The sequence below is a fragment of the Dreissena polymorpha genome, chromosome 12 (assembly GCF_020536995.1).
Source record: "Dreissena polymorpha isolate Duluth1 chromosome 12, UMN_Dpol_1.0, whole genome shotgun sequence".
NCBI classification, from domain to species: Eukaryota; Metazoa; Mollusca; class Bivalvia; order Myida; family Dreissenidae; genus Dreissena; species Dreissena polymorpha.
The window spans coordinates 3,917,053-3,939,210 of record NC_068366.1 but is presented as its reverse complement, the minus strand read 5'-3'; the positions used below and the strand labels follow the sequence as shown (position 1 = coordinate 3,939,210).

At 36.5% G+C, this 22,158-nt stretch overlaps 1 protein-coding gene across 5 annotated transcripts in view; it reads left to right on the top strand.

The window, feature by feature from the left end:
- Positions 1-22,158, top strand: part of LOC127852356 (fanconi-associated nuclease 1-like) — an 83,529-nt gene that overhangs the window by 57,063 nt on the left and 4,308 nt on the right. Inside the window, exons 2-10 of one of the 5 annotated variants that reach the window (XM_052386303.1) lie at positions 4,401-4,880; positions 6,794-6,934; positions 8,223-8,430; positions 11,160-11,294; positions 13,134-13,232; positions 15,467-15,601; positions 16,038-16,266; positions 18,655-18,816; positions 21,796-22,012. In XM_052386303.1, the coding sequence (XP_052242263.1) occupies positions 4,401-4,880; positions 6,794-6,934; positions 8,223-8,430; positions 11,160-11,294; positions 13,134-13,232; positions 15,467-15,601; positions 16,038-16,266; positions 18,655-18,816; positions 21,796-22,012 (1,806 nt within the window). Of the gene's footprint in view, positions 1-3,603; positions 4,881-6,793; positions 6,935-8,222; positions 8,431-11,159; positions 11,295-13,133; positions 13,233-15,466; positions 15,602-16,037; positions 16,267-18,654; positions 18,817-21,795; positions 22,013-22,158 lie in introns of all 5 variants that reach the window. The other 4 variants (XM_052386304.1, XM_052386301.1, XM_052386300.1 and 1 more) reach the window with 4 other exon arrangements.

Below are 22,158 nucleotides of genomic sequence, written 5' to 3'. Positions count from 1 at the left end.
AATATGCCTTAACCAGTTGGATTAGTGCAAGTATTCCTCTTAGATGATATATTGGTTTGCTAATGATGGTACACAAGTATTGGTATGTGTGGGTATAGTTTGTTGGTGAATTTGGACCTTGTTGTTTCTGCTCTTGACGTCAAACAGTTTTCATGTGCTTTTCTGTAAATGGTTGAATTATATTGAATTGATATGGTTAACATTGAGGCCAGAATCAACAATAAGCCAAATCATCAATGGAATTTTTCAAATATAGCTCCTTAAAGGGACCTTTTCACAAGTTTTGGCTTGTATTGAAGTTTGTCATTAAATGCTTTATATTGATAAATGTAAACATTGGATCTAAAACTGTTCAGTAAAAACCAAGAATGAAATTAAAGAAAGAAAAAAAAGGTACCCGCAACTGGGCTCGAGCCACTTACCACTGAAGTAAAAGTCTAACGCTTAGACCACTCAGCCATCCGTGCACATAGAGAAAGTGAGGTATTTTATACTTTATATTAGCAATCCTCGTACTGTCATAAAATATAATGACAACAACAGAACTCTCCAAATTACTCCATCTTTTCGCGTTTCTACGCTTTATAATTTGCAGGGTTTTTTTTTATAAATCGTCAAAAGATGCATATAATGGATATTTTAGAGCATGGTAAATGTTCAGTATTACTGTTTCTATCATAACTACAACAAAAATGTGCGAATCTGAAACAATTTTTTTTCAATTTTGTAAATTTACCAAAAAATGAAAAGGTCCCTTTAATTGTCTTAAATTCAGACCAAGTCTCTTTACCAACTCAATCCAGTCATAATCATTATTATTAAAAAAATAGCCACTCGGGGATTGAAAAGGTATTATGATTGTTTTATTTAATTTTTATATTTAAGCTGTTTTTCTGTCTTGGCCAACCTTTTTTTCTTCAAAATATAATTTTGTAGAATTCTTTCAAATGGTGCGGACACATTTTGCATTTTTCTTAAATGTCTTACCATATTACCAACACATTTAATTGCATTATCATTAGGATGCAGAATTGTTAATAAAAGTAAAAATTGACTTTATTTATTTAAAATAAACATTTCTACAGCAGAGAATTCAAACTGGAATTTATGCTGGTCATAATACCTCAGGAGACAAATGATATTGTCTTTGTTGTAATAAATTAGATGTATCAAAGATATATGCCAATTTTCCCGTAGATTTTATCATACACTGGTATTTGACAACGCTATTAAAAGGAATGTTATTTAAAATTATCTTCTGTTTACAGAGTTAACTATTTGCAAAATACCACGGATACATGTGAAATTTTTAAGATATCTAAATTTGTAAAAGAAGCAATAGTTATAAGAAATAATTTTTTGTGTTTGTGTTGCCTAAATTAATAAGTAGTTATCCTCCATAAAGTTTATTGTAAGTACAACAGTTGAAGCTTTTGTAAAATTATTAAACGTCCAACATGCCTTTTTGTAAGATTGTATTTGGGCCCTGCTCTGTGAAAATGGGGCTTAATGCATGTGCGTAAAGTGTCGTCCCAGATTAGCCTGTGGAGTCCGCACAGTCTTATTTGGGCCGACATTCACTTTTATTAGTTTTCGTTTAATCCTTTTCCCCATAAGAAGCAAAGTGAAAATGGCTTTTGCAACCAGCATGAAATCAGAACAGCCTGCGAGTAACTGGCAGTTTGATCAGATTTTATGCTGTTTGCTGCTCATCAGTGACTAAGGGTTGGAAATGAAGCCCTTAAAACTTGAATTTAGTAAGAAAGGTATTTAATTAAATGTAACTTTCTAAGGGACTACAAATGCGTCAAAATATGTATCTAAGGGTTAAAAAAAAAAGAGTATTTTATTAACAAAAATCTACTTTACCGCAAGTGGAAAGTGTCATCCCTGTGCAGTCTTATCTGGGATGTGAGTGAGTGTTTTGAGTACACTCTTCATAGCGCGCCCCTCATTTATTATTATTATATTACCACTTCTTTGACTTATTATATGTACATTTACTGTTTTAACCCTTTACCTCTCAGATACGTATTATTACTTATTGGAGTCCCTTTAAAGACCTTTCTCACAAGACTCAAGTTTTAAAGGCTTCATTTTCATACCTTAGATACTGATGAACAGCAAACAGCATAAAGACTACAGGCTGACCTGGTTTTATGCTGTTTGCACATAGTCTTTTTCACTTTCCATCTGAGTGGAAAAGGATTTAGAAAATGTACACTGTACAATTAGTCTCAATAAATAATTGTTTTGTTTGAAACTAGCATTGCTGAAGTACACGTTTTGTATTAGTGGTAAAAAAAGTAACATGCATTTTTTTAGGGACTTCACATATTTTCAAAATGACTTTTCCCAACTTTTTGTTGCAGCTTTAAAAAAAGATTAGAAGACCACTGTAAATTTACATCAGGGAGCAAACTTAAATTAATGAGACTTAGACGCACACCGTGTTTGTTTTTTCACCATTTTGGGAGTTTGGCCGGGTCCCTTTGGATTAGGAAAATTATCGGCATTTTGACTTAAATTAGGAAATAGTGTTGTTGTTGTTTTGTTAATAAATGCTTCAAATGTGATAATACAAGTGTTTTCAGTATTATATTTTTATGGTTAAACTTATATAGCTGGATGGGAGATGAACAAAATAATGTTTAAATCCCCCCAAAAAAACTATACTTTTTTCGAAACGTTAATCTGGGAATTTTTAGGTCCCATTTTGTAAAGATATACTGGTATAGCTTATTTACATTGGGAATGGGGGCTGAATACGGACCTAATTTTTAATGAAAAAACACACTGTAGATTCACACTTAAAATACAGTTTTGACTTAGAATAATTATCATATGAAATTGATAGAATTACAATGTGTTGATTGCTAAACAATTGTATAATTTGGAATATTTCTATGGTTTTAGTTAGATGTTTTTTCATCTCTTGTGTCAATTATTTAAAGTATTAAATGCGCTCAACCATGCAACAGCCCAGAGAGTGGAATGGTGAAGGCGATAGAATACAAACTACTGGTAAAGGGGACTGGTTTGAGCCTTTGTAAGAGATTAAAAACTTTCTTTCTTCAATTTTATTGTGTTATTATAATGGGGCTATTCATTTCCGAGCTATAAATCTAGCAATTTCATGCATTTACCAACACACAACAAAATGCCCCAATCTCTGAACAAGTCCCAGTGAACACAAATTTTCAGTAAATTTCACTTAATTTCAGGTTAACACATACACTAAGTGTTATAGTAACATTATTACATTTATCATATATGATTAGATAAGATTATTATACATCAGTTGTTTTGTTTATGTTTAGATTCAGATATACACATTTATTTCCCGGATATTTTATTCTCGTAGAAACAAAAGAGAATACTGTAAACAATTAAAACCTGAACAAAATCAGTTCTGCTGTATATTATCCATTAATATGCACCATCAATACATATTTTGTCATCATATCTTAAAGTTTAATTAATCTGTTATTGTATATTATTATATATTTTGTGAATTGCAGTTTTAAGTTGTCTTGTGTTTGCTAATTAATCTTACGAATGTGTTCGCCAATACAGAACTATTATGTTTTTCTTTTTATAAAGGATGAGTGCACAGAAGAAAAGAAACAGGTTGTCACTGAAAAAGTCACCTGTTGCATCAACACCTCAGACCACTATTGTATCTATGTTCAAATGTCAGGCAGTAAAACAGAAACAAGCAAAGAAAGATATTATAATAGTATCAGAATCTGACAGTGATGTTGACAGTGTTCCTGGAGAAACTGAAAAGAATGGCAACAGCAATGGGAAAAATAGCAGCAAATATTTCCAAGCACCTGAGAAACATATCGATGTTGAAAGCAACCTTGATGTAAAGAAAGAAGCAAATTATGGAAGTTCTCTTTCCAAGAAAATCTCAACTGATGCCAGGAATGTATGTGAAAATAAATTGAATGCTTTTAAGGGTGAGAATGGTAAAGATGGGGAAAGTGGTGACAATGGAAGTGAATCTGAATTTAAAATAAACATAAAAACTATGAATTTAAGAGGGGAAGCAAACAACACAAAATCAAATTTGCAACAGTCTGATTCTGAATCAAGAACTTACAATTTGAGGAAACGAACAACTTGTGTACTGGATTCTGATGCTGACTATGTTGATACAGCTGAACTTAATGCTAATGAAAAATCTAATTCCAGTAAAGAAATGATAAAAATAACAAGAAAAAGAACAATAAAGGACTCAAGAAGACTTTCGCTCAAGAAAGCAAAGATTGATGGCATCAGCATGGAAAAGAAGAAATCTTTTATTGGTAAAGATCTTACTGCTGATCATCCAATAGATCTTACTATAAGTGATAGCCTTGAGCTTGAGGAAACAGAAGACATTCGGGGAAAAGGTGTACAGAAGGAAAAGCTGAAAAGTCCAAAAAGACCGTCTATTGGGAATTTCCTTTTAAAGATGAAACAAGATATTGAAAAACATGGGGTCAAAAAGTCTAAAGATTCCAGTAAGACAAGTACAAGAACTCTTAGCAAGAAAAGAAACAGGAATGTGAATCTAGGTGAAGATGAATCCAGTAGAGACAGAAATAAAGCAGAAAATGCTATGTCAATTAAAAATGTTGAAGGAGCCAATCATGAAAGTCACTTTAAGGTATCAGAAAGTGTTAAAGCAGATGATGACAGTCGTGATGTCAACATAGTGGTTACTGAAGACAAAGATGATGTAGCAGGTGGTGGAAGAGTAGAGTTCCAGGTGCCATACTATTTGGAGAACTTCCATACAATCCTGGACAGTGTACTGAGTGACGTGGTGAACAGCAAGCTGTTTGATGACCAGGACATGGCGTACATTGCCAGCTTCAGGAGTCTGGATGGTGAGTTTCACAATATGATTTACCTTACAATAAGTAGGAATATGGACTGTGCTCTGTGGAAACGGGCTTTGATACATGTAAAGTGTCGTCCCAGATTAGCCTGTGCAGTCCGATTAGCCCTGATTAGCCTCTGCAGACTGCACAGGCTTATCTGGGACAACACAGCACGCACAATGCATTAAACCCCCTTTCCACAGAGCTAAGCTCATATACATATGAGCCTTGTTCTGGGAATACTGGGCTTAAAACTGATGACTGATCACTCTAAGCTGGGATGACACTTAATGCACACGTATAAGTATGGTATTCCCAGAGCACGGCTTATATTATTGCATATATGCAATAATATAAACTGTTAAATGACGTAACAGTTGTTATTCAGTATGATGTTGACAATAAATACCATATAATTTAAGTTTATATTCAGCTAGGTTGAAACCTAATCCTTAAACAATTTGATGACATCCAGGGCTTGTTTCCTTCTTAAGAAAGTTCCTTATATAGGCTCTTTCCCTCAAGAGAAAGGCCCTTCCCCAAAGAGAATTTCTTTAAAATGATGCAATTTTCCCCAACTTTCAAGCTTACTTTGGAAAATGTCTTCCCCTAACAGTTTTGTTGATAAGTTTTTCCCCCAAAATGGAAAGCCAGCTAGGTCCTTCCCAAATCAAGTTCAAGAAAAAAAACTTGACACCATAACTGTTAAGATTATGTGTAAACAAACTGGCACATTTCAAACAGATTTTTTTTTCTCAAAAATGGTCGGAAAATAAATATCAATTGACCCATTTTATGTTGATTTTACTTGTACACATAGATTTATCTTGTCTCTATTTTGGTAATGTTTCTAATTTTGATTTATATACAATATGACAGTAAATAATATAAAATAATAATATTGTACTAGGGATGCCAACAAAATTAATAGCAAAATAGCGAAATTGGTATTTGAATCTTAAATTTGGTCATCAAAGTATTAGAAAACTGAAAAATGCAATGGTTATAAAGGTTATTAAAGTAAACAAGATCAAAATGCTTTTGTTCAAATACTTAATAGATTGTGCTGAAACAAACATCATTATAATGAGAAAAATGTGCAATACGTAATAATAGATCTTTTTATCAAAATACATAAAATTTTAGACATATGTATTGGGAAATGTACATACAGACCTACGTTGCAACTTTTAACAGAACATGAACTATAATCATTACCATTGCTTGACAACAGAAACTGTTTTTAATCATGCAATGGCAATTTTTTTTTTTTATGTTTTATATATATTTATTTTTTTAGCTACCCGTTGTTTATTATAATGCATACACATACTAAATCAATAAAAATCTCTCGAAAAAACTTCTTATTAAAAAAAAGATAGTTTGACTATGTATATAGATTGTCAATATCTATGTACATAAAACTAAATATATATAAAACATAAATAATAAAAAATTGCCTTAGAGCGCCTATGATACAATCTTGTCAATCATGGCACATGAGAATCTGTTCAGCAGTTTGTTCAGCAACCTTCAAGCACACATTATACCCTTGGTAGTTGACCGTGGATGTCTGGATGACACAACCGTGCGGAAAACCGCAAACGGTCATTACAATCATAGATCGATACGTACACATGTGTACTCTCAAGCAATATTTGGCATTGAATTTTGGTAATTATAGGCAAATATGACACTCACTGTACTAATTATCGTGCTAATTTGAAAGTATTCAAATAATTTTTATTACACAAATATTTTGTGTCATCCCTATATTATACAAATCATCTTCAGATAATTACTGAAAGAAGAAAAATAAAAAAGGAAAAATTCCCTCATCTTTTCTGTAAGTGATTTGTATTTTAAGTGGTTTTAATTGATTACAAATTGAGTATATCACTTTGTCTTTCCCCTGACAGAAGCCTCTCAGAAGCTGTATGTCCGGCTGTTCTCACGGAAGTTAGCATGGTTGCCTGTGTCCAGACTGGCTTATCCAGAGATCAGCTCAGAGCTGGGGCTACTAGTGCAGAGACTGCAGGAGGCGGGGCTTCTCATGTCAGGTAAGTGGTACTTGTGTGATTTGTGGGGCTTCTCATGTAAGGGGGAGGGGCTGTCTACTCATCATGGAGAATCTCATTTCAGGTGGGGTAAGATTCTTATGTCAGTAGAAAGGGGCTGGACTTCGACTTCTTACATTGTAACTTCAGGGGTCTGGGACTGTCAGGTTGGAGGGGCTGCCCGTGTCAGGCTGTCAGGGATTTTAAATATTCAGGGGGCGTCAGGGTTAGCATGTCAGGTTGGAAGGGCTGCCCATGTCAAGCTGTCAGGGATTTTATATTCAGGGGGCGTCAGGGTTAGCATGGCAGGTTGGAGGGGCTGCCCATGTCAGGCTGTCAGGGATTTTATATTCAGGGGGCGTCAGGGTAAGCATGTCAGATTACGGGGGTGTTGGGCCTTGTTAGGCCAGTGGTGCTTCTTTTTTCAGGGGGGCCAGGCTTCCCATATAAATGTGAGCCGGGTCAAATGGCAGAAAATTCATTGAAACATAAGCATCTATTAAAAAGAAAGTACTTGTATTAAAAGTACTTGTATTTTGTTGAGAACTTTACATTATGGAAGGGGTTTAACAGACCTTATTATTACATCTCTTTTATTTTAATCATTTTGAAGTTCTGGCAAACAACAAGCAACCTCCTATGGTGTTGTTAAAGCATAGAATTAACTGAATTAGGGATTTTCTGTTAACTCTGTTGATGTCCTAGTTGTATATTTTTTACTTTTATTTTAAAAAATTTAGTAGTTTTATCACCTTTAAATGTCAAACAGGATTTTTCCTAGCATATCCACTGGCTTGTTAAATTGTTAAAAGGACCCATTCCCAAAGAGAAATGGCGAAAAAAATCCCAATATCCAAGTATTTTGTGTGTGCGTTTAATATATATTATTGTTACCGGTATATCTGTATTTTATTTCAATTACAGCTAACAAAGTATATAAGTTAACTATCATTTATATGATTTTGTTCTTCTAATTTTAACTATTCTAAAGAGTTTTATTAAATTAGTTTTTCCCAAATCAGTGGACTTTTTGGGGGAATACAAATTTCCAATCCCAAAATTGCATTTTTACCCAAAATGTCCAGAAAAAGGCCTGTCAAATATCAAAGAAATTTAGTGTCATACCAAATGTATAGGACAAAAATCTTTTATGTGGCTATATTATGCAAGAAAACAATGTACATTTTAAGTGAATATTATTGTCCAATTATATTGTTCCATTCCTCCATTCTCTGTTGTATACATGGTTACTACATATATGTTTTATTCTCTCTTGTATAATTATTGCTAGGAGACCACCTGACTGACCTTGGCCTAGTTCTGAAGGTCATGTCGGCCCCCGACCTCCGGGCCCTTGCCAAGTCCCTTCACATCCCCGCCCAGGGACTGCCAAAACCCCGTATTGTAGAGCTGCTGATGAAACGAGCCAAGGAGAGTTCCATATCCACCATGTTCTGTGGAAAGGCAGGTTCAAACATGGAGAAAACCATCCTCAACAGGTACAGTGTCTTTTTTGCTCAATTTTGGGTCGTGTTTTGATAAAAAGTTTGAAATATTGTTTGTTTTTTCTAACAAATACTTTAAAATTAAGAAAAATAGAATTTCCAAACCATCCTCAACAGGTACAGTGTCTTTTTCTCTCCATTTTGGCTCTTGATTTGAGTACAAGTTGCAAATACATAAAACAAAATCTGACAAATACTTTAAACTTGAAAAAATACGTGTTTTCAATTTTTTATTTTCTAAGGTTCAAGTAATACAGCTTTGTAGGTAGAGGAACTAAACGTTGAGGATTTATATATTAAAAATTCTATTTTTTGGAAACCTTTAATTGCAATTTAAAGGCAGTCATTTGGGAAAAATATTCACTTTTCTAGATTTGGAATGGGGCTGAATTTTTGCCAAAAATTAAAGCCTCTATAACGCTTAAAATCAACAAAAAATGTGTACAATATTTCATAAAATAAAGTTAAACAATTAAAAATCAGTGTTCCTTATGGCAATTGGCGAAATTTCAACGCCAGATGTGGTCTGTTAAAATAGATGATTGTAGATACAAAATGCTCGTTTTTATTATTGTTTTGCATATTTGATTCCATTTTAATTTCCCGCAACAATATCTATTCATACGACACATGAAAACTAACATGGTACCATTTTAGTGTTCGTGTCATATGAAAAGATATATTCGCGGGAAATTAAAATGGAATTAATTGTGTCACAAATAAATAAAAACAAGCATTTTGTATCTACAAAAATCTATGTAATCATACCACATCTAGGGTTGAAATTGTGGCTATTTCTACAAGGAACACTGATTCTTTAGGTGTTAACTTTATTTTACGAAATATTTACGAATTTTTCGTTGATTTTGAGCATTATAGAGGCTTTAAACAAACAACCGACTGAGAGGTATGCACTGTCTCGCATGTAGGAAACTGATTGGTGTGAACAGGCAGAATGTTAATTTTAGAATTGTTTATCCTTGTTAACCCTTTCCCACTTAGATACGTATTTCAGGCATTTGTAGTTCCTAAGAAAGTTACATTTGATTTAAGAACTTTCTTACTAGAATTAAGTTTTTTAGGCTTCATCTCCAAATCTTTGATACTGATGAGAAGCAAACAGCATAATACCTGAACAGACTTAGAGTTACTCGCGAGTTACTCGCAGGCTGTTCTGGTTTTATTCTGTTTGCACATATTCATTTTCACTTTGCTTCTAAGTGGAAAACGGTTAAGCAGCAACTAATAACCTATTAAAAACATGGGTTTGATGAGAAAGAAATTAAATATAAAAGAGAGTTCGCTTTAGAAGATTACAAAATAATAATGCAAGTGTTTTGATTATAATGGAATGTCACACATAAAGTTGTAATTGAAATTAAAAATAAAGTTTATTAAGCTTTGCTCAGGATTTTAAATTCTCTAATGATATGTATGTGGTGACTTTACAATGTTTCTACAATTCTCACTGTTTATTAGCTAATATACAGCTCTTTGTCATGATTAAATAGTTATTTATTTTAACGGCTGTGAGTTAAACCCTGATTGTTTTATTTTATAAACATTTGTAATAGACTTGGAATGAATGATGAATTCAAAATTATTTTGAAATGGACTTGTTTACTGATGTTTGTGTTGTTTTATTTTTGTAATTTTGCTTTAATAGCAAAAATAATTGTTTTATTGCTTCTAAATAAGTATAATAGCAAGAAAAATAAGTTAAATAAAGAAGTGCCTTTACCTGAATTTGAACCTTTAACCTCTTGGACCACAATCAAGCGTATTTTAATTTCTATGGTAGAAATACACATATTTTTTGATTAATCTACTAAACGTGTTAGTTACAAACACTTAAAGGCTTCTTCAAATTTCAGTTGATGATAATTGATAGATTAACTGTTATTGGTGGACAGGGCAGCTCCTGACTGTACTGTGTCAAGGGCAGGCTGGTCTGGAGCTATCCTGTCCACATATGGCTTATTTTCAAATGACTCGGGTCAAATAGTGGTCCTCTACTATGTTTGTATAATCATATACCTGAGTAAAAAATTGAAGCCAAAGAGTGTCTGTGAGTGAAATGTTTTATATTGAGTTGTATGGAATTATAGCTTAAAAAACATTTATCTGAAATCAGAAAGCAAAAAGCTTTGATATTTGGATTTGTGTAAATCATGCTACTGGGTTCCAAACTTGCCATGGCCCATTACATTAAGGTGAGCGATATAGGGCCAGCTTGACCCTCTTCTTTGAATATATGACAATTTGTATTAAAATATTAATATTGTCCTGTAACTGTAAACAATTCACTTTAAAAATAAATGTTAAGACATTTAAATATTTCATGGTGGCTTTTTTATATTTAATTGACTGGTTATTTCAAGTATGTAGCGCATGAATTGAGCCCCGCTCTGGGAAAACAGGGCTTAATGCATGTGCATTAATTGTCGTTCTAGATTAGCCTGAGCAGTCTGCACAGGCTTATCAGGGATGACACTTCTGAGCAGTTTGCACAGGCTTATCAGGGATGACACTTTCCTTCTAAATTGGGTTTGTACTCAGAAGAGACCTTCTTGAAAAGAAAAATACCATAAAAACGGAAAATGTTTTCCCTGACTAGGCTGCGCAAACTTCACAGGCTAATCTGAGACGACACTTTATGCACATGAATTAGGCCTGGTTTTCCCAGAGAGAAGGTTTAAATTGAAAGTACATGTTTCCCCCAGAGCTCTCACATACCTGGGCGAGGTATGTCACCTATGCAGGGAGGCGCGGGCCATGTTCATACGGGCCATCATGTTGTTCTCACTCTATCAGACCAACTTTGACGAGGATAGTGCAGGCGGCGGACAAAACCAGCTGTATGTTACCTTTTCATTTTAACAAACACCTCATTACAACATGATCAAACCATATGATGAAACATTACTGATTTTGTTGGTTATATGTACTTGAGTATAATATATTTACTATTGATGTTTATAAAAATGATTAAGGTAAATCATAAAAAGACAAAATCGGTATTAAATTTAACATACATGTGCTTACGCTTTATATAGTTACCAGGAAATACATTATTTAGATGATGCTATAGTAATTTTATAACCATTGAAAGTAAGATGGGAGATTAAAGGTTAAATATTAAGGGAAAGTGATAAATGATAAATAAATTTAAATTAAGTTGTATGTAACCTACATGGAGAGAGGTGATGTTAATTGTCCCATTCTTCCAGTTTAAAAATGTTGTACATTTTCAAACTGTTAACATGTTAAATAACATGCATAAGCGTTTGCTAAATTAACGTATGATATGTAATGAAAGTGAGATCTAATTAATGCATTGTGAACAGACTTTAAATAGTTTTCAATTATACATATATATATAAAGTGTGCAATATTTAAATGTTAAAAAAATAATACAATTTTCTAAGTTTGTTGTCAGAATATACTGTGTTTTTTACACGGTGAACTTGACAAAATGAATGTTTATGCCATGTAAAACTTATTACATACCTTACTATATCTAGTAACACCATTTTTATGCCCCTGGATCGAATAATCGGGGGTATATTGTTTTTGGCCTGTCTGTCTGTCATTGTGTGTGTCTGTCTGTCTGTTCATTGGTTAAAGTTTTGCAATAACTTTTGCAATATTGAAGATAGCAACTTGATATTTGGCATGCATGTGTATCTCATGTAGCTGCACATTTTGAGTGGTGAAAGATGAAGGTCATCTATCAAGGTCAAAGATCAAAAATACAAATCCAAGGAAAGTAATAAGCTTTAAAGGGATATAATTATCTGTACCTGCCAAATAATAAAAAAAAAATATATATAAAGCAAAGCGGCGCAGTAGGGGGGCATTGTGTTTCTGACAAACACATCTCTTGTTATGCTCCCCCAAGAGCATATTGTCGCCGCTTCGTCTGTCCATGCGTGTGTCCGCCCGTCTGTGCACAATTTTTGTCCGGGCTATTTCTCAGCAATTAATGACCGGAATTCAATGAAACTTTATGGGAAGCTTCACTACCAACAGGAGATGTGCATATTATCAGCGGGTTATGGTCTGATGATTTTTCACAGAGTTATGGCCCTTTGAAATTTTCTATAAACTGTACATATAGTGCAATTCTTGTCCGGGCTATTTCTCAATTACTGACTGGAATTCAATGAAGCTTTATGGGAAGCTTAACTACCTTGAGGAGATGCGCATGTTATTTGTGGGTTCTGGTTAGATGATTTATTTAGAGAGTTATGGCCCTTTGAAATTTTTAAGTTGCTAAACCATCCATCGTATTATTTTGTCCAAAGTTATGCCCCTCAAGACGTTTCCTTTTATCTGAATATATAGTGCAATATTGTGACAAAAAAAAACTTTGGGGAGCATCACCAGTCTCTGACGGTTTCCTGTTCTTGTATGGATTTGGAATGGACCACATACAAAAAGTGTACCCATATTGCTTTTCTACTTCCTGTAGTGCAACACAAATCCTAAACAAAAAATGAAATCATCAAAATAGTTGCTGTGTATCATACCCCTAAACATTTTAGTAGAATGTTATTTTCTGGATAAGATGGCCAAGATCATGAAAATTGTTGTTAAATTAAACTAAAGTTTTTGATTCATTAATAATGAGGGAGGTTCAAAGGAATTCATGAATTGTTTACACCTGACTACCATCAATTCCCATGTGTTCACAGGTTCCAGATGTTGAGAGTAAACATTGGTCAGGTGACTTACCCACGCTACACGGTGAACAGGCAGAGGGCAGTGTTTGCTGACAGAGCAGCGTTGGTCAGGTGAAAAATAGTATGGGACAGCGGGCCTGTATTCCAGATACATCTTGAGTTTATCTTTTTATTTTTTAGCCTTGTTCTGGATAAAAGTGGGTTTAATGGATGTGGGTAAAGTTCTATCTCAGTCTCCTAAAGCTAAAAGTGGAAGCAGAGGGCAGTGTTTGCTGACAAAGCAGCATTGGTCAGGTGAAAAATAGCAGCAGTCTGAAATTGCAAATACATCTTGAGTTTATCTTTAAAATGTGAGCCTCGTTCTGAGACGACACTTTCAGCCCAGATTGAATTTTTGTTTAGAAGAGACTTTCTTTAAATGAAAAATTCCATGGAAGTGGAAGTGTCTTCCCTGATAAGCCTGTGTGGACTAAAGTGTCTTCCCTGATAAGCCTGTGTGGACTGCACAGGTTATTCTTTGACGACACTTTCAGCCCATGCATTTAGCCCATGTGACCTCAGATATGTGTGTCCTGTGACCTCACAATATATATGTCATGTGACTTCAAGTATGTCGTGTGACCTCAGGTATATATGTCATGTGAGCTCAGGTATCTATTTCATGTGACCTTAGGTATATATGTCATATGACCTCAGGTATATGTCATATGACCTCAGGTTTATATGTCATGTTACCTCAGGTACCTATGTCATGTGACCTCAGGTATATATGTCATGTGACCTCCGGTATCTGTCATGAACCTCAGGTATATGTGTCATGTGATCTCAGGTATATGTGTCAGGTGACCTCAGATAATTATGTCATGTGACGTCAGGTATCTATGTCATGTGACCTCAGGTACATATTTCATGTTACATCCAATATCTATGTTATGTGCCCTCAGATATGTATGTCATGTGACCTCAGATATATACCATAATTACTTGAAGTTTTCGGACACTTAAAAATAATTTAAAAAATTGTGTCTGAAAAATTAGATACGAAAAATATTCAAAAATTACAGGTGTACGAAAATTTAGTGACAAAAATTAAGGTGTCCGAAAATTATAATTATATTGAAATAAATGCAATGAATCAATGTATAATAATTATCTTGTGATTAACTCTTCTTTTTCTGCTTAAAAAAAATACAACTTCACAGCTTCGCTAACTCTTGCCTGAAATGATATGGAACAAAAATGTAAAAAACAGAAAACATTTCGCTTTCTTTATAAGACAACACTGTTTCAAATGCTGTAGGATGAGTCCATTACTAACTACAGGTATACATGGTTATTTACCCAATTACGCGAATGTAATGGTCCATCGCCCTCAGTCATGAATCTGCAAGGTTTAATCCCGTTGTAAAAATCCATGATCCAAGATAAGCGAAAACAGGGTAGAAGTCTGTAGAAAAGCGAGGTAAAATATACTGTCAGAAAATTAAGAGACATTCACTGTGGACAAAACCCCGAAAATTTAGAGTTACCAAAAATAATTATTTGTGCTAAAACAGAGGGTGACCGAAAACTTAGAAATAATTACAGTATGTCATGTGACCTCAAGTATAAATGTCATGTGACCTCGGATATATATGTCATGTGACCTTTGGTATTTATGTCATGTGACTTCAGTTATACATGTCATGTGACCTGAGATATGTATGTCATGTGTGCTCAGGTATCTATGTCATGTGACCTCAGATATGTATGTCATGTGACCTCAGATATGTATGTCATGTGACCTAAGATATGTATGCCATGAGACTGCTCTGCAGATTATCACCTGCCTGCCTGTATCTATGTCATGTTTCCTCAGATATATATGTCATGTGACCTCAGGTTTGAGGCTCTTTGCCATGTGACCTCAGGTTTGAGGCTCTTTGTCATGTGACCTCAGGTTTGAGGCTCTTTGTCATGTGACCTCAGGTTTGAGGCTCTTTGCCATGTGACCTCAGGTTTGAGGCTCTTTGTCATGTGACCTCAGGTTTGAGGCTCTTTGTCATGTGACCTCAGGTTTGAGGCTCTTTGCCATGTGACCTCAGGTTTGAGGCTCTTTGTCATGTGACCTCAGGTTTGAGGCTCTTTGCCATGTGACCTCAGGTTTGAGGCTCTTTGTCATGTGACCTCAGGTTTGAGGCTCTTTGTCTTGTGACCTCAGGTTTGAGGCTCTTTGTCATGTGACCTCAGGTTTGAGGCTCTTTGTCATGTGACCTCAGGTTTGAAGCTCTTTGCCATGTGACCTCAGGTTTGAGGCTCTTTGTCATGTGACCTCAGGTTTGAGGCTCTTTGCCATGTGACCTCAGGTTTGAGACGGCTCTGCAGTTTGACCTTGACCTCCAGCACCTTACAGAGAAAGGGAAGTGGTCAGATGCCCTGGATCTGTACCAGAAAGCCAGACAGGTTGCTGAGGACGTGTGTGGGAATAAGACCTATGTCAAGTATGGGAGGATCTTTGTGATGATATTACTTATATAAAGCCAGTATTTGTCTTTAAGCTATACTTTTCTTTTATTGTCTAAGAATTTGTTTGTTTATAAAACCTTGTTTCAGCGCTGATATATGTAAGGCTGTTTTGCTTTGTTGATTTATAGAGGGGCTAGGAGAAGTATGTCAAACATGGATGTTCAAATAAATCCTAAACTTCAAAGACAAACAGAGTTGGTAAAAACCGTCGGTAATAATCTTTTGAGGAGTTTTCACAGACTCGGGCAATCTTTATCACCCTATAACGGTCATAACCTTATTATTGAAGAATAATTCTTAAGAATTGAAGAATGAAGGGGATGAGGTGTAACAGGGGAATCAATTTACTAACCATACCTTAAATAGGCCTTAAAGAAGTCCTAGTAACATCATTCTGCCTCTTTTAACCAGGTGGGATGCCTCGTTGCCCCTGTTCCTGCGCTGCTACACAGCCGGCTGGGTGTACACCCGGGTCCACACCCAGGGGCTGGAGACCCTACAGAGGGCCCGGCGGTACCAGGAGGCAGTGGATCTGCTGGAACAGCTTCTGTCACAGGACGTGTATGGAGATCAGTACCGTGGTCTGTGGTATGAGAGACTGGCACTCAACCTGGAGGCTCATCTCAAGTCTCCTGATAAGGTAGGCCCCTACTTTTTGTCCCCTACAGGTGAAACTGGAGGGGACTTATGGTTTGCGCTCTGTGTGTCCGTGAGACCGTGAGTCTGTCACACTTTTCTGGATCCTGTCATAACGTTAAAAGTTCTTCATATTTTTTCATGAATCTTGAAACATGTTCCTTCTTTTTCCTACTTTTTAAACTTAAGTCCTATTTGTCTCTCTTCTTTTTATGCCCCCGGTAGGGTAGCATATAGCAGTTGAACTGTCCATGGCATGCATGTGTATCTCATGAAGCTGCACATTTTGAGTGGTGAAAGGTCAAGGTCATCCTTCAAGGTCAAAAGTTAAAAAAAAATAGAATCCAAGGGAAGTAATAAGCTTTAAAAGGGAGATAATTTCTAAACCTGCCAAATGATATATTGAAATTGTATTTCAAAGCGGCGCAATAGGGGGCATCGTATTTCTGACAAACACATCTCTTGTTTACCCATAGTCCTATTTTCCCCTACTTTTTTAACCTTAACATTATTTGTCCATTTTTCTCACAAGCTGTATGTTAAAAGAAGGAACATTTTTAAGTGTTTGCTTTTCAAAGTTAACATTAAGCTAATATAAACTATTATTGTTTTATAACATTTAAGACTTGTTACTGTGATAGAGACCTACAAAATGCTTCAGTAGGTTGTACTTGTGTGAATGAACAGCTAGGTTACTCTTCAGCAGAACAACTGAACAGCAAATCCCAAGCACAATAATAATAGCCTGAAGCACTGTGGTCTCCTTGTTTCTGTAGCCTGAAGCCCTGTCGTCTCCTAGTTACTGTAGCCTGAAGCACTGTGGTTTCCTAGTTACTGTAGCCTGAAGCACTGTGGTCTCCTAGTTACTGTAGCCTGAAGCACTGTGGTCTCCTAGTTGCTGTAGCCTGAAGCAATGTGGTCTCCTAGTTATTGTAGCCTGAAGCACTGTGGTCTCCTAGTTACTGTAGCCTGAAGCACTGTGGTCTCCTAGTTGCTGTAGCCTGAGGCATTGTGGTCTCCTAGTTACTGTAGCCTGAAGCAATGAGGTCTCCTAGTTACTGTAGCCTGAAGCACTGTGGTCTCGTACTTGCTGTAGCCTGAAGCACTGTTGTCTCCTAGTTACTGTAGCCTGAGGCACTGTGGTCTCCTAGTTACTGTAGCCTGAAGCACTGTGGTCTCCTAGTTACTGTAGCCTGAGGCACTGTGGTCTCCTAGTTACTGTTGCCTGAAGCACAGTGGTTTCCTAGTTACTGTAGCCTGAAGCACTGTGGTCTCCTACTTACTGTAGCCTGAAGCACTGTGGTTTCATCTTATGTGATCCACACATTCCTGAATTATTTGCCCTTGAATATAGCTGGCAAGAAGGTGCAATGGTATAATTCACACTTGGAACAAAGGTTTGGTGATACTAGATTAAATGTCTGTTGTGAAATGATATTTTACCTTTATTTTTAATTCATATCAGGGACAGATCCAACAATTTTAAGGATTTAAATGAGAAAAAAAGACATTGGTCAGCTTCTACCGACGTAGTGTTTTCAAAATTGATCTTGTTGTCAACTGCAAACATGTAAGCCTGTGTTGCCCCCAATGGCCCACAAAGGCGGTCCAAAGAAATTGTTATGACTGGGCAATAATACTTGTTGTCAATTGGACATTTAAGTCTCTAGTGCCCAAAATGCGCCGCTTTGAATGTGCACATTAAGTTTTCCGCCCCCACTCACTTTTCTTTTTAAATGGTGCCTTGTATCAGCAAACGCTGATCAGCCAAGGGGCATCATGGGCTTCTTTTATTCATTTTAAAAATTCAAACTCGATTATATAATTTTTTGGGTTAGTTACATCTGTTCCTGCATATCACTTTTTAAACTGCAGAGATATTCTTGACCAATAGTCTAAAATGCTCCTTATTGTACATGCTTCATTGACTCAATATCCAATCTACATCTAAAAAGTCTTCCTCACCAATTATGACATCTTAACCAAATGTGCTTTCTTCACCATATGTTTCAAAGTAAGATTCTTTTGAGTCTTTAAGGTCTATGCCTATGTAAAAAAAAAGACCTGGTTATTTTATATTTTATAAATACATGTCTGTATAAACCCCTTAACCCTTTCCCACTTAGAAGCAAGTAAAAACGGCTATGTGCAAACAGCATGAAATTAGAACAGCCTGTGAGTAACTCGCAGTCTGTTCAGGTTTTATGCTTTTTGCAGCTCATCAGTATCAAAGGTTTGGAGATGAAGCCTAAAAAACTTAAAATCTAGTAAGAAAAGTCTTAAATTAAAAATAACTTAAGGGACTACAAATGCGTGAAAATACGTATGTAAGTGGTAAAGGGGTAAATCAAAGAATTCTCTTAGTGACAAGCCCCAGATTGTGTTCCTACAGAGCCTAGATGTGATATTGCGAGGGCTGTCAGACACCAGGGTGCACACCGGGCGCAGGTACGCCATCTATGAGAGAGCACGCAGACTGTGTGAGGCGCCCAAGTCAAAGTTTGCACACAAGATCGCTGAATTCCATCATGAACCAGTCCAACCAACACCCGAGGTATGGCGAGTAATTTGGTGGAGTGATAACAAGGAAACCAATGAAAGATTTGTTCTTTGTTATTTATTTTGTATAAACACAACACTTCCAAGTCTATAAAAATATTCTTGTCAAACAAGGAATACAGCCTACGGAACAAAATCCATCCACCTTTGAAGGGGTGGAAGTAAGTAAATAACTCCCTAATAAGTCCTGTTCTCTCAACTGTGTTATATTCTGACTGAAAAGACAATTGAGTTTTGGTCTCATATAAACAACATTTGAAAAATAGTAGGTCAAGCATGTAAAAAATTGTCAACATTAATTAGCCAAACATTTTGTTAAATTGTATTCACTATTTACGTTGGTTGGTTTGATGTTTGACATATGATGTGCATTTGTACACCCACTGATAAGCAAGAAACCAATTACTTTCTGTCATTGTAAATGACATAAAACTTTATTTAGTACTTATGTGGTCACGAAGCAAAACAATATTAACTTTATGTAAGTGATTGTGTATATGCATTTGTTGTCATGAAACACTCATCAAAAGGAGATAATCTAAGTGAGGGATAGCGGTCAACTTCATTAATTTATTAACCATCTTGTTAACAATCTTTTGAACTACCTGATAGATAGCTTTGTCTAAACAATAAGGATTCAAGGGGCAACGCATGTTTGTACTGTTGGGATTTATTTTTAGCTCGGCGTTTTCGGAGAAAACCCGAGGTATTGTCATAGCCAGATTGTCGTGTCGTCCGCCGTCCATGTCGTGCTAAAACCTTAACATTGGCTCAAGTTAACTTTTAATTTTCCAGTCCAGGGAGTTTTTTAATCAGTTGCATAGTTTCTACACTGCAACATCACACTATCCTCCTTTGATCAATAGGATTTAGGAATTGCTTAATGATTTAACGGCTATGAATCAACTTAAAAGAGAATGCACTCACTTCACTTGAAAAAATACAAAAACATATATAGTTGTTATAATAAAAGTATGATTTGTAATTATCCCCACGCTTTTTGAAAAAAAGGTGGGGATATTGTGGTTATCTCCGCCGTCCGTCCGTCCGTCCGTCCGTCCGTCCGTCCGTCTGTCTGTCTGTCTGTCTGTCCGTCCGTCCTGGCCACTATCTCCTCCTACACTAAAAGCACTAGAACCTTGAAACTTACACACATGGTAGCTATGAGCATATGTGCGACCCTGCACTATTTGGAATTTTGATCTGACCCCTGGGTCAAAAGTTATAGCGGTTGGGGTGGGGCCGCGTCAGAAATTATCACTCATTTTTTTAGGTTATTTTACATTTACTTCTTTATTTCTACACCGATTCACTTCAAATTGATACTGGACCTCTCTTATGACAATACGGTCAATCTCAACCATGCATGGCCCCATTCCCAACCCTGGGGCGCCCCGCCCACATAGGCCACACCCACCAAAAATTTCCATTTACTATAATTTTTTCATTTCTACACGGATTCACTTCAAATTGATACTGAACTTTTGTTATGACATTAGGGTCAATCTCAACTATGCATGGCCCCAATCCCAACCCTGGGGCGCCCGCCCATATAGGCCACACCCACCAAAAAATTTCATTTACTATAATTTTTTCATTTCTACACGGATTCACTTCAAATTGATACTGAACTTCTCTTATGACATTAGGGTCAATCTCAACTATGCATGGCCCCATAACCAACCCTGGGGCCCCGCCTACATAGACCACACCCACCCAAAATTGCCTTTACTATAATTTCTTCATTTCTACACCGATTCACTTCAAATTGATATTGAACTTCTCTTATGACAATACAGTCAATCTCAACTATGCATGACCCCATTGCCAACCCTGGGGCGCCCCGCCCACATAAACCACACCCACCCAAAATTGCCTTTTACTATAATTTCTTCATTTCTACACCGATTCACTTCAAATTGATACTGAACCTCTCTTATTACAATACGGTCAATCTCAACTATGCATGGCCCCATTACCAACCCTGGGGCCCCGCCCACATAGACCACACCCGCCCAAAATTGCCTTTTACTATAATTTCTTCATTTCTACACCGATTCACTTCAAATTGATACTGAACTTCTCTTATGACAATACGGTCAATCTCAACTATGCATGGCACAATTACCAACCCTGGGGCGCCCTGCCCACATATGTCACACCCACCCAAAATTGCCTTTTACTATAACTTCTTCATTTCTACACCAATTCACTTCTAATTGATGATGAACTTCTCTTATGACAATACGGTCAATCTCAGCTATGCATGGCCCCATTACCAACCCTGGGGCACACCTAGGTCAAACATTCGGCGTGGGGATACGCGTCGGCCTCTGCCGCGCCATTTCTAGTTTAATATGTGTATTTGAAAATACAAAGGTATACACTTGTAAACGATTAATTATTGGGAAAAACTGTATTAATATAATGTTAAACTCATTCCGGCCAAAAATTTCCAACTAGAAACCTCATTTTTTTTATAAAGTTATTTTCAGATGGAGTAAGAGGATATGGTGATGTCAAATGCTATATCAGCCGCAAAAGTGTCATGTGAAAATGGCTGTTATATGATTTGCGGCCAGCGTATCTCCAGACCAGCCTGTGCATCTCCATGGTATAATCCGGAGCTACCTTGTCCGCTAGGTTTTGTTTTCTCATTAGCAAACAAAGTAGCTCCTTCAGACTGCGGACTTGCAGACTGGTGTGGAGCTACACCCGCTGCATATAGCAAAAGACCAATGTTCACATGAGGGGTCCTATGTTTGCAGGTAGAGATAGAGGGATGGTGATATCAGGTGCAGGTCAGATGGGGGTCAAGTACCAGTTTGTGTTGCAGGTAGAGATAGAGGGGATGGTGATATCAGATGCGGGTCAGATGGGGGTCAAGTACCAGTTTGTATTGCAGGTAGAGATAGAGGGGATGGTGATATCAGGTGCAGGTCAGATGGGGGTCAAGTACCAGTTTGTATTGCAGGTAGAGATAGAGGGGATGGTGATATCAGATGCAGGTCAGATGGGGGTCAAGTACCAGTTTGTGTTGCAGGTAGAGATAGAGGGGATGGTGATATCAGATGCAGGTCAGATGGGGGTCAAGTACCAGTTTGTGATGGCAGGGGACGCTGACTCCACCACTCTGTGTGCTGTAGAAGAACTGGTGCTGGAACACTACAAGAACAACGGATACCCAGAAGGTGGCTGGCATGTAGTGTTAAGTCATTCTATTCATACAGATGTCATGTAATGTTCAGTAATTCTATTCAAAGAGATGTCACGTAGTGTTCAGTCATTCATAGAGATGTGACGTCACTGCCTTCGTATGATCTATGTGCTTGATCTG